Consider the following 11,114-nt stretch of genomic DNA (forward strand, 5'->3'; position numbering starts at 1 on the left):
TTTCGTTGTTTTCCTTAAAGGTTACTGGCCGCTTGGCTTCGTTTGGTGTAACATTTACGTGACGTGCGATGTGCTGGCTTGCTCTTCGAGTATCCTGCACATGTGTTTTATCAGTCTGGGACGATATTTGGGCATACGAAATCCGCTGGGATCCCGGCATCGTTCGACGAAGCGCTTGGCTGGCATTAAGATTGCCATTGTGTGGGTTATGGCAATGATGGTCTCGAGCTCAATAACAGTTTTGGGTAGGTATTGGACAGAGTCTGGTTCCCATATACAAGTATATCAAGCTGATTTGATTTTTCTCTAATAATTTTTTCTTTTTCTCTTCTCTTCTATCAGGTCTCGTCAATAAGCACAATATCATGCCGGCACCGAATATTTGTGTCATAAATAATCGTGCATTCTTCGTGTTCGGCTCGCTGGTGGCGTTCTACATTCCTATGCTGATAATGCTCACTTCCTATGCTCTGACAATACCATTGCTGCGTAAGAAAGCTCGCTTTGCGGCCGAACATCCAGAAAGTGAACTCTTTCGACGGTAATTGCAAGTCCTAATAATATCTTAAAATAATATTTATTTTTAATGACAAGGAACAAGTGAATGGAACAGCAGTAGAGACTCGCATTAGTTTGAGAAAACAAGTACAAAAGACCTGGTAATCTTAAACAGTAACCCTAATTAACTGAAATTTACATCAGGTCTGAATCAATTAAGGTCTACAATACTCAGATCATGTTAATTTCATACCATTATAGGGGTAACTTAGGGAAACGAGAATCAGATTTTACATTTTTATCGGCATAATATGGTGGACTTAAATAAAATAATATTATGTAACCAAATTCCTTCTACAAAAGTCGGGTTCTACGGCATATCATTGATGAGATAAAAGTCTATAGTGGTCGATGTATTTTAGTTATCAAATGAGGAGGAGGCTTAAAACTTCTAGGAAAATCCATTATCAGAAAAAGAACCGTGAATGATACGCCCGTCACTCTCAATTTTAAGTCTAAGCCAAATATTCTTGATTAATAATATACTATTTAGTAAGTAATACAAATTTAAACCGATTTTTAATTTAAATTGATTGTAAACACTAAATAAAAAATTACATTTGCAACATTATTGAGAAGATCAAAAAATTCCCAAGCAGAAATTTTATATTTCCACTAACAAATTTCATTAAAATCTCATCGTGCTGCTGGCTTACACTTCATCATTCTACGCTTATTTTCACGTTAGTAAATATTTCCATAGAATTTCTGCTTCAAAATTAATGTTAGTTGTTGTTTGCAACTGCAAAATTGCGCATTTTCATGAAAATTTCATATATTTCTTCTTTCTACACGTTTTTCACCACCAGCTTGGGTGGCCGTTTCACCATACGACCGCAGCACAGCCAGCAGCAGTTGCAACTGCCCAACAACAGCTTCCGCCGAAGCAATAATAGTCACACCAGCTACAGCAAATATTGTGGCAGCGATAGCAATCGCAATTTCAGCGCCAACAACGATGGAGACATTAGCGCCACGGGCAACGGTGATTGCGACCAGCAACAAACGCACGGCTTGCGACACGCCAACACAGCAAACTATTCGAATGGTTGTGGCAAAGCGGACGGTGGTGGCAACAACTTTGGCGGTGCGCTCTTCAAATGCCGCACCAGCTTTCGGCGCAGCGGCATGCGTCATACTGCATCGGCATCGGTGCGCATTAAGTCGCCAACACGCGACATGGATCGGTTGACGCAATCGCAATCGGCACAACACAGTAGCTACTGGCGCACACACGGCAATCCGAACATAATGGACAGGTAAGTGCATTGTCAGGCAAGTGACGGCGGTTTGCGGGCGATCAAAAGCAGAAAGGCTGCACAAAAGGCCTTAACTAGAGGCATGTTTAGCCTTGTTATAATCGATTAGTCAAATTTTCCATGACTAGGAGCACTTTCGAAGATGGTTCAGAGGGTCATTTTTGCCGATCTAATGCGCTGGTTTGTAGAAATTTGTAAATTTGATGTAAATTCTTCAAAATAAAATCCTATGATGATTAATCTTGTAGGCTACATGAGCTGAAAGTTTACTCCAATTAGAACACCTAATCTTAAATACATGCCTTATAACTAGGGTAGAGGCACTTTTGACAAACTAAAGTATTATTTTCAAAGTTTGCCATCATGCCGAAGATTTTGTGCTTTTTCGCTTATTATAGATCTGTCTAGAGACAGAGTTTAGGTGTTGTGTTTCAAGTCATTATTTTACTTACCAATCCCAACAAGGTTAGATCATAGAAATAACAAGCTTTGATCGGAAGAAATCCTAGCCGATTCCATCCCATACTCGATCTTCATCCATCTTTCGTGCATTGCGCTTCGTGAGAAGAAGTTGCCGTCTATAATGGCTACTTGTAGACTTGAGGTTCGAATTGCTTCCTTTTCAGGAAGCTTTCGTAATTCTCCAATGTTTTTTTTAAGGCGCTTGATTTCTTCCTCATCCGCTAGGGTGCCGGCTGCCTAATTTTTGGCAATCTTTCTTAGTACAAAGACTGTCCTCTGATACCGGTTTTTCCTTAGTTGATTTTGGGATATTTTACGTTTTTAGCGCTTGTTGTCTCCTTTAGCTACCAGTCCACTTTTGTTTGTGCTCATGGCAGCTTTGGAGATGGAGGCTTCCACGTCTGGCTAGTAGTTTCTGCTACTGTCACTACCGGTATACTGTGGCTGGTACGTCCGGTAGTACTCTTAATCCTTTTCTGGTTAGTAGCCAACAACACCTTGGCTTAGGGTAATATTGGTGTAACACAAAAACGTTATCGAAAAGTCGGAAGATCACTAGTACTGAAGTTTGCCTTAAAATAAAATCCTGAGCTCACTTTAACAAAAACGTTATTTTAATAAGAACTTCTCTCATCCAAGTAACACACGGATGTTTCACAGAATTTAACTAAACATAAAATTTTATTGCACATAAATACATTAAGGCACATAGGTACTTATACAAAAAACAACGATATGTTTTACTATACAAATTTCGTCTCCTATTTATGTATGTGTGTATGTAAACCAGCTTTCAATTCTAATAAAAAATAAAGTTATTACTTCAAAAGTACTTTTAGTGCAATTTAGATGAAATATGGCGAGCGTGGACGCCACACTTTCTTTATTACCTTTAAATAGGCAATACCTTTTTTCAACCAATGGACTGGCCATAAAATGCTCTTATAAATATACATACATGCAAACGCGCATAAAAATACAAAAATAGGAGCATAAAGGTACAAAATGGCGCAAAACTGCTGCAGCGATGCGGCGAAAAGCGGCAATTCCCGCGAAACGAATAAATAAGCGCGGAAGCAGAAGCAGCTGCGAGTACTTACACAACAATGCAACAAAAGCAGCAAAAGCGCTTAAATGCACATAAGTGACGTAGCAGCTGGAAAATGCGGGCAGCGAAGGCACATGCAAGCGCATTTACCCATACATGGAGGTATACATGGAGGTATGTGCACTAGCACCGTTATAACTGCAAGCAGTTACATGCAATCGCCGTGGTTTATTGCAATCGTAAGCGTTGGCTTGCTGCAATTTTCTTGCCAAAACGCTTTTCCTTGCAAACAACTTAAATCTCTTGTGAGTGTGCGTTTGTTGTGTGGCTCTAAGTGCTTAGAGTTGGTAGATATACAGTAATCTCTGTTATATGGTAAACAACGCTTTGACATAGTCTTCAAAAAAAAAGGAATCAACTTAACGGTGCTTTTGAATAGCAGTGCATCTTTTACAGTTTTGCTCTTAACACCCCAGTTTTCAACCTAAAACACAAATCACTAAGCAAGCTTCGGATCTCAATTTTTTACCTTGGCATTTCAGATTTTGCCTTTTGCTTCTGATTCAAAAGAAGATTCATTTCTGGTCAATTTGTCAACTTGTCATATACGAAATGCAGTCTCATTAATGCAGTTATGCATTTCGATTGCGATTCGATAACGTCTTTCATTACCGCTTAGTGAACTCGGAAGAAAATTTTGTAATCACAGTTGTTGATTGTGATGTTTAATATCGGAGGACTTCAGATATCGAAATAGCAAACATAGAGGCAGGATTGATGCAATCTTTCATCAGTTATATGCGTTTCAAGACGTGTCTTCGAACAGACAAAGGATGTTTAATAGTCTCTCTAAGCAGACGATTTACGAATTATATCAAGATGAAGTTACCTTTGCGAATACGAGATAATGAATTTTGACATCACAAAAGCATTTATTGCATAAAATAAAGTATTATACAACTGCGGTCTTTTGAAAACACAGTTTTTTTTCATAGATTGATTACTTTTCAGAAGCATAGAAATTTTAACTCGAAATGCTTTTTAGAACATTTTCTCCATCACAATTAGCCTTAAGTTCTTAGTTCAAAGTTAATCATTCAAAAGGTCATAAAACAGAGATTAAGTTTTTTGCTTTATAAGAACTTCTCAGCCTACTTTGATGTCATTTTCAAATGATGCATCAGTTTCTTATAACTCAAATCGGTATTTAGAAATCTGCTGTATACTTTCTAACTTATAAGTTTAAGATTATATTTAATATCGTGGAAAAAATTCCTTTAGGACAGTTCAAATGCATAGCTTTTGTAACAAAAGCAGCTCGATAATCTACAAATATGTAGCTAGATATACCGATTAAGTATGCAAATGGGGCTGATGCGCTCGAAAGTTTTGCAGCAAGGCCAAGCAAAGGAAAAAAAATCGAAAAATTTCCAAAAATTTGTAAGTGAGTATGTGAATACCGCATTAAAGAGCTATAATTGTATCGCAATTTGTTTATGCCAGTCCATTTGGTTATAACCGGTTGCTTGTTCGATTTGTCAACTAATTAAGCCAACTCCCAATCGCAATACCGACTTCTTTTCCGCCAACCTCGAAATGCTCCACTGCACTTTTAATTGTTTTCAAGCATTTTCTAATATTTTGCCCACATAAATCGCCAAGTTTTGCCATCCACTTCACCATTGCGGCGCAATATAAGGCTTGTGGCTAGCCACTCTTTAACAGTACATGCTAGTGGCACAACACTCGTAGCACTTTAAGTTAACTCGGCCGCAATTTCGTACCAACAAAAACATTCACACTCATGCACTTCTGACGGGTTCAAGTATCTTCGCCACTGAAGCGGCTGGCGCACAGGCGGTCTCGGAAGTTTCCCCTTTTCACGCTGCCATTTTGCACTTCCTTTCCCATGCGGTTCACGAGTAAACTCATATAAATTTTTGTAGACAATTCGAGGCGAGCTGAGCCCTTCATACCTTCCACTTTCTACTTTTCTTCGAGGTTTCACTTGCTTTTAGTTCTACTTGATTTTCCCCCACGTCCATTTTGTGATGAAACTTTCACCTCAGTGGCAAGTGTTAACCAACAACAAACGCTAAAGCACTTATAATTGTAGTTTGGTTTTCACTTTTTTTCTTCGAAGGGTATGTTGTTTTATAATTTTAACTATATTACGAAAGCACTAAGTGAGTCGTTTGTGTTTTTGTGAGTTTGCTTTCGCTTTTATGTGGCGCCGCAGAGTCGAGAAGACTTCACAGCTCTTAAGTGTTGTAGCCACCATTATAATGTTCTTAACTGCAATGCCAAAATGTTTTGCATAACATAGAGAAATATGTAAGAGATGAATGTAAATATATATACAAGTATATATTGTATCTTTATATATATAAATCTTCTGACCGTGTGTTTGCCTTGGGATTGCTCCTAAACGGATGGACCGATTTTGATGAAATTTTGTGTGTACGTTCAAGGAGATTCGGGAATGGTTTATATTTACAATTTGGTCCATTGGAAAATGTTTTTTAAATTATTTTTTTCATTTTTAATCAATTTTTAAATTTGAAATGTTTGACCGATAGATAGCGCTCCCATCGCAGTATCCAATATTCAAACCTTAAATTGGTGTAAACGTGTATTAAACAAAACGATGCCAAAGAAAAAGGCGATATCTGTGGATCAAGTTTTTATCACATCGCTTAATATCTATAAAAGAAAGTGATGTTAGTTACTAAGCTTATAACTAGAGAACGCCTGGACCGATTTCGGTGATTACCACCAATTCGGATAGGTCTCCGCCCAAACAACGAGAATACTTTTTTTTAGGATAATTCCAAAAAGTATCTTTTTTCCATAAACATTTTTGTGTGTTTTGTTTTTCAATATTTTGATTTGTAAATTATTTGAATAGTTCAATTTAGGTCGCTTGCTTTTTTATTCCGGCTATTCAAAAGAAAAATTATTCAGTGAAAACTTTACGTGCGTTTCACACAAAGAGGTCAATTGCAGATTGAAATTTGTTACGAAGCCACGAAGAGGTCGCCCTAATATCGGTCCATCAAAGTATGGCAGCCAAAGGCAAGGCAAGGCAAGAAGTACTCCCAGGATGCGGTGATATACGTGCGGAATTATGGATCGCGGTCAATAAGCAAGCGATCGTCACGATGTCACAGCACGACTTTTCAAACAACAGTTACGATGTTTCATGGAGTTTATCTTGGAGTAGGGTAGCTATATGTGGTACTGTTAGATGCTAAATGTACTCTGTTGAGTAGCAAAAGAGAGGTTTGCCGCACGTACATATTCTTCTTTGGATGGTGGATGGTTGTCACACCAGATCAAATTGATGAACTCATTTCTGCGGAAATTAATGATGCAGAGAAAGATCCAGTATTATATGAAGTGACGAAAACCAACATGGTTCATGGACCTTGCGGACACCACAATCACACTTCGGTTTGTATGCCTGACAATAAATGCGCGAAACATTATCCATGTACTTTTCTGAAACACAAGCTGGAAATGATGGATATCCACTCTATCGGCGTAAATATCGAAGTTAACAACACATCAAAGTTGACAACACATGGGTCGTACCATATTCGCCACTATTGTCTAATTCACATTCAAAAGTCATGTGAATGTTGCGTATTGTAGTTTGGTGTAATCGATAAAATGCGTTTATAAATACGTCACCATAGGAAGCAACATGGCGGTTATTGGTTTTAAACGACACGGTCGATACGTGAACTGAAATAAAGTGCTTTGTAGGATATTTCTTTTGAAATTCATGAACGTTTTCCGACTGTTGTGCGTCTCGAAGTTAATTTGGGGAATGACCAAAGAGTCTATTTCAACCCAGAGAATACAATACAGTCAACAGAAATACCACCAGCAACAAAATTAACATTAGCGAGTTTTTTCTCAACTTCCGTCAGTGATCCGTTTGCGAGAACATTGCTCTATTCGAAATACGTTGATATTATACATGGGATGCATCATCGAAGAAATTGTTACGCAGAAAGCAGGGTCATCCAGTAGATGGACATCCAGGTGTGTTCTCAACTAATGCATTAGAATGAACTTACACAATCCACCCGAAAAACGAATGCCACTGAAGTTCACACACATTTCGCGATGATCAGCCTTCAAATCCGCGTTATGGGATACGACCAAAAATTACATTGCCGAAGACATTTTACATTGCATACGCTAAGAATTGGAAATGGGTCAATACTGATTGATACTTCCCATGGTCTGATATCAATCCCATATGCCGTTTATCAATTCACGAAAGATGGACTCATCACGAATGTTTATACGAACATTGGCCAAACTGTCGTAAGTACGATTCCTTGAGTGTACGAGCAATCTTAGCTGCCACAAATACCTATGTTGTTGACTTAAACTGGAAAATTCAAAGTCAAATTCCAGGAGACTTGCAATCATACAAATCGATCGATCGTCTGACAATGAAGACGACACCGTGAATTACCAGTGGAATTTGTAAATTCTTTGGAGAGGCCTGGTATGCCACCGCATCATCGCAATCTGATTGTGATGCACCTATCAAATATAAGGGACAGAATGCTTGATTCTACGGATTTCTTTTGAGTTCTAACGATTTGCCAATTCGGTTCAAAAGTATTCCGTTTCCAGTGAAAATTGAATTTAAAATGACGATCAACAGAATAGTCGCATAGTGGGTGGCATACATTTGGAAATGCTATGTTTTTCACACGGCCAGATATACGTGGCGTGCTCAAGAGTTGGAAAACCATCTTCTCTGTACATTTACGCACCGGAACAGAAACCAAAAAATTTTGTTTATCAAGCTGCGTTACATTGAAGAAAAATATAGACAAATAGCAAATAAATGATTATCAATAAAATATGAATTTTTGTCTTTTCATTTCAAAACACATAATTTCGCGCAGGACAACGGCTGCGGGGTCAGCTAGTATATATATATATATCACTCCCAGTCGTACATATAATATAATGCGGTATCTTTAGCTCCAGAGATTGAGTTATGGAGAGAACATAAAAGCAAATTTATTTCTTAAAATATTTGCAAATTCTTAAAAAGTTAGTTGTATTCCTTAAGTAGACAAGTGAACATCAACTAGGTTATCAGTCCCCCGATTTGATCAAGTAGCTCTAATTCAAAAATATATGATTTATTGAGACTTAAAAGTACACTGTTTAGCAAGAAAAATCAGCCCAAATCATTTGAGAAGAAATTAAATCGAGTTGACTGCATTATTTTATAATTACGACAATGTGGGTCTACAACCAGGCAGACTCTTCAATCAAAAGTGACACAAAAATCAATCAACAGGACCACTCTCAAAATTATTACTCAAAAAATCTGCTAAAAATTATAAAAAAGTAATCTTCTGCCGATTTCTTCTTCACATACTTGCTTACCAAATATATTTTCATCTAGAATCGCTCAAATTGTTATAAACTGGCATCAACTCGCACTTATAACATTTCATCTGCAATGTTACTCATACGCCTTGTACCCTCATGACTAAGTACTCATATTCGCACACTTAAGATGATACAAATATAGCTACACGACGGCTTTCAATTTGCAACTAACTAAAGTGCGAATTATGCCTGCATAAACGACAGCAAACGCAGACATACCAACGCTTATATAACATCTTCCGAGGAAATTTAAACTCACATAATCTTATTTGGCTATTTCTGTCACTGCTAATGCATGTGGGTTGCTGTCAGCGTTAGTCTTAGTGCATTCAAATTTCATTCCTCAATGCTACCAGCTTAATTTGCTCGTGCTAAAACTATCACTTTAATCCTTGTGTAATTGGTTTAGGTGACATACGCTTTCCGCACGAGGAAAAATAATTCAATCAAACTCTCTAAATTAACCATAAAATAAATTAAGTTTATTAGTTCGTGAAACGGGAAGCAAAGGCCAGCAGCAGCGCGTCTAAATAGCTACGAAAGTGCATATCAAGACTTGTTGTTGGCATAACCCGCTGTCGGAAACCATTAAATCTAATTAGAGTTAGATATAAATTTTGGATGTAAGTAGTTGTACATTAAATTTTCTATACGCTTATTGCAAGTAAAATGTTAAGCTTTTAACTACAACTGACTATATAGTATATTATAGATGTGATTATGATTACGAGTTTGCTGATATGACCACAATTATTGTCTTAATTTGGATTGTGAATGTATTAAATAATGATTATCATTATGACTGCGATTAAATTATAGTTGTGACTAGTGTTATAGACAACTATAACAAAAAAAACATACTGCTGCAGATAGTCTAACGAATCCGATAAAATACGTTTGTAAATACAATCAATAATTTAGCTCTGCATTCAATTACGTTTTAATAATAATTACTATTTTATGATCACATTTACTTGGTCTAAGAATAAGATTACACTACTGCAAGACAACAGAAAGAATACTGATAACTGTAGCGATATTTTGTGCACACCTTTAGTAGCTTACTCTTACGCTCTACACTTAATTGCGCCCCAACCGACTAAACACCCAATAAGCGACCCTACAACCGCTGCAGTGATTTGCAATCCACCGAACTCTTCTAATAATTGCATTTACAAGCCACATTCATTTTTTAAACTAATTTATAACTTCTTTATGTGCACCGTTTTATGTCTTTACAGCCATCCCAATCGACATGCATCGGTGCGTGTGAGCGCCTCGCAACCGCAATTGGGTTATTCTACAAACTGTGGCACGGCGGGAGGCGCGCTGATCGGCAGCGCTGGCGGAAACGACAGTGCCCTGCGAAAGGATGTCATTAGCAGCATTAGCGGCAATACGGCCAACAATAATGGCAGTAACAGTGCGTTACTATCGAAACAGTACGGCGGCACTTGTGAGCAGAGCACACAGACACCCGAGTCCATAATGCGTGAAACACGACGCCACAAGCTGAAAACATTTAAATTCTCACTGAATAATGTTACTGCGCCAGCGTTGAATTTGCGGTGAGCATTATGCATGACATGCATATACTGGTGCCTATGCGAATAAGGCGCAGCCGGTCGCTTATGCGTCGCGCCTCTAATTGCATTGCACAACCCTGATTCAATTTTTGCTTCTATATCCTCTAATTCTGTCGGTTTTTCTCTCTCTCTTTCCTCTCTTTGTAGCTTCCTGAACAACCGCAGCAAACGCAATAGCTTATCCGCCAATGCAGTGGCCACCGAACAGAAAGCTACCAAAGTACTCGGCCTGGTCTTTTTCACCTTTGTCCTTTGTTGGTCACCGTTTTTCATTTTGAACATCATTTTCGCCGCTTGCCCCGCATGTCAAGTGCCCGAACATGTTGTGGACACATGCCTCTGGCTCGGTTATGTTTCATCCACAATTAATCCCATTATTTATACAATTTTCAATCGAACATTTCGTGCGGCTTTCATACGGCTACTAAAGTGCAATTGCGAGCGGTAAGTGAACAATACAATTTTGATTTTGTACTAATTAAAATCTAATTACGAATATCTATTTGATGAAAAATTAAATTCGATTGGAATATGTTAGAATATGGAATATGTTATCGTGAAAATTATCGACTTGGGTGTTTCCATTAGTGTGATATTACCCACCTTGCAAACAGATCACTCATATGTTTTAATATTCTCCTTCTTTTATGCTCTAGGCAAAGCAGATTTCAGAAAAAACTTTCTCATATATAATTTATTTTAGAATTTGCACGGTAAACATAATTCACAAACTGATTTTCATTTGTCTCCATTATGATTGGTAGTAAC

At 37.8% G+C, this 11,114-nt stretch overlaps 1 protein-coding gene across 2 annotated transcripts in view; it reads left to right on the plus strand.

The window, feature by feature from the left end:
- LOC105230290 (uncharacterized) overlaps positions 1–11,114 on the plus strand; it is a 237,065-nt gene that overhangs the window by 49,705 nt on the left and 176,246 nt on the right. For both annotated transcript variants that reach the window (XR_007421807.1, XM_019991764.3), the window contains exons 3-7: positions 21–245; positions 343–541; positions 1,368–1,817; positions 10,002–10,328; positions 10,494–10,790. Coding sequence is in view for 1 of the 2 variants with exons in the window: in XM_019991764.3 (XP_019847323.2) it covers positions 21–245; positions 343–541; positions 1,368–1,817; positions 10,002–10,328; positions 10,494–10,790 (1,498 nt within the window). In the remaining variant the exon portion in view is untranslated. The remainder of the gene's footprint in view (positions 1–20; positions 246–342; positions 542–1,367; positions 1,818–10,001; positions 10,329–10,493; positions 10,791–11,114) is intronic.

This window comes from Bactrocera dorsalis, chromosome 2, assembly GCF_023373825.1.
Source record: "Bactrocera dorsalis isolate Fly_Bdor chromosome 2, ASM2337382v1, whole genome shotgun sequence".
NCBI lineage: Eukaryota > Metazoa > Arthropoda > Insecta > Diptera > Tephritidae > Bactrocera > Bactrocera dorsalis.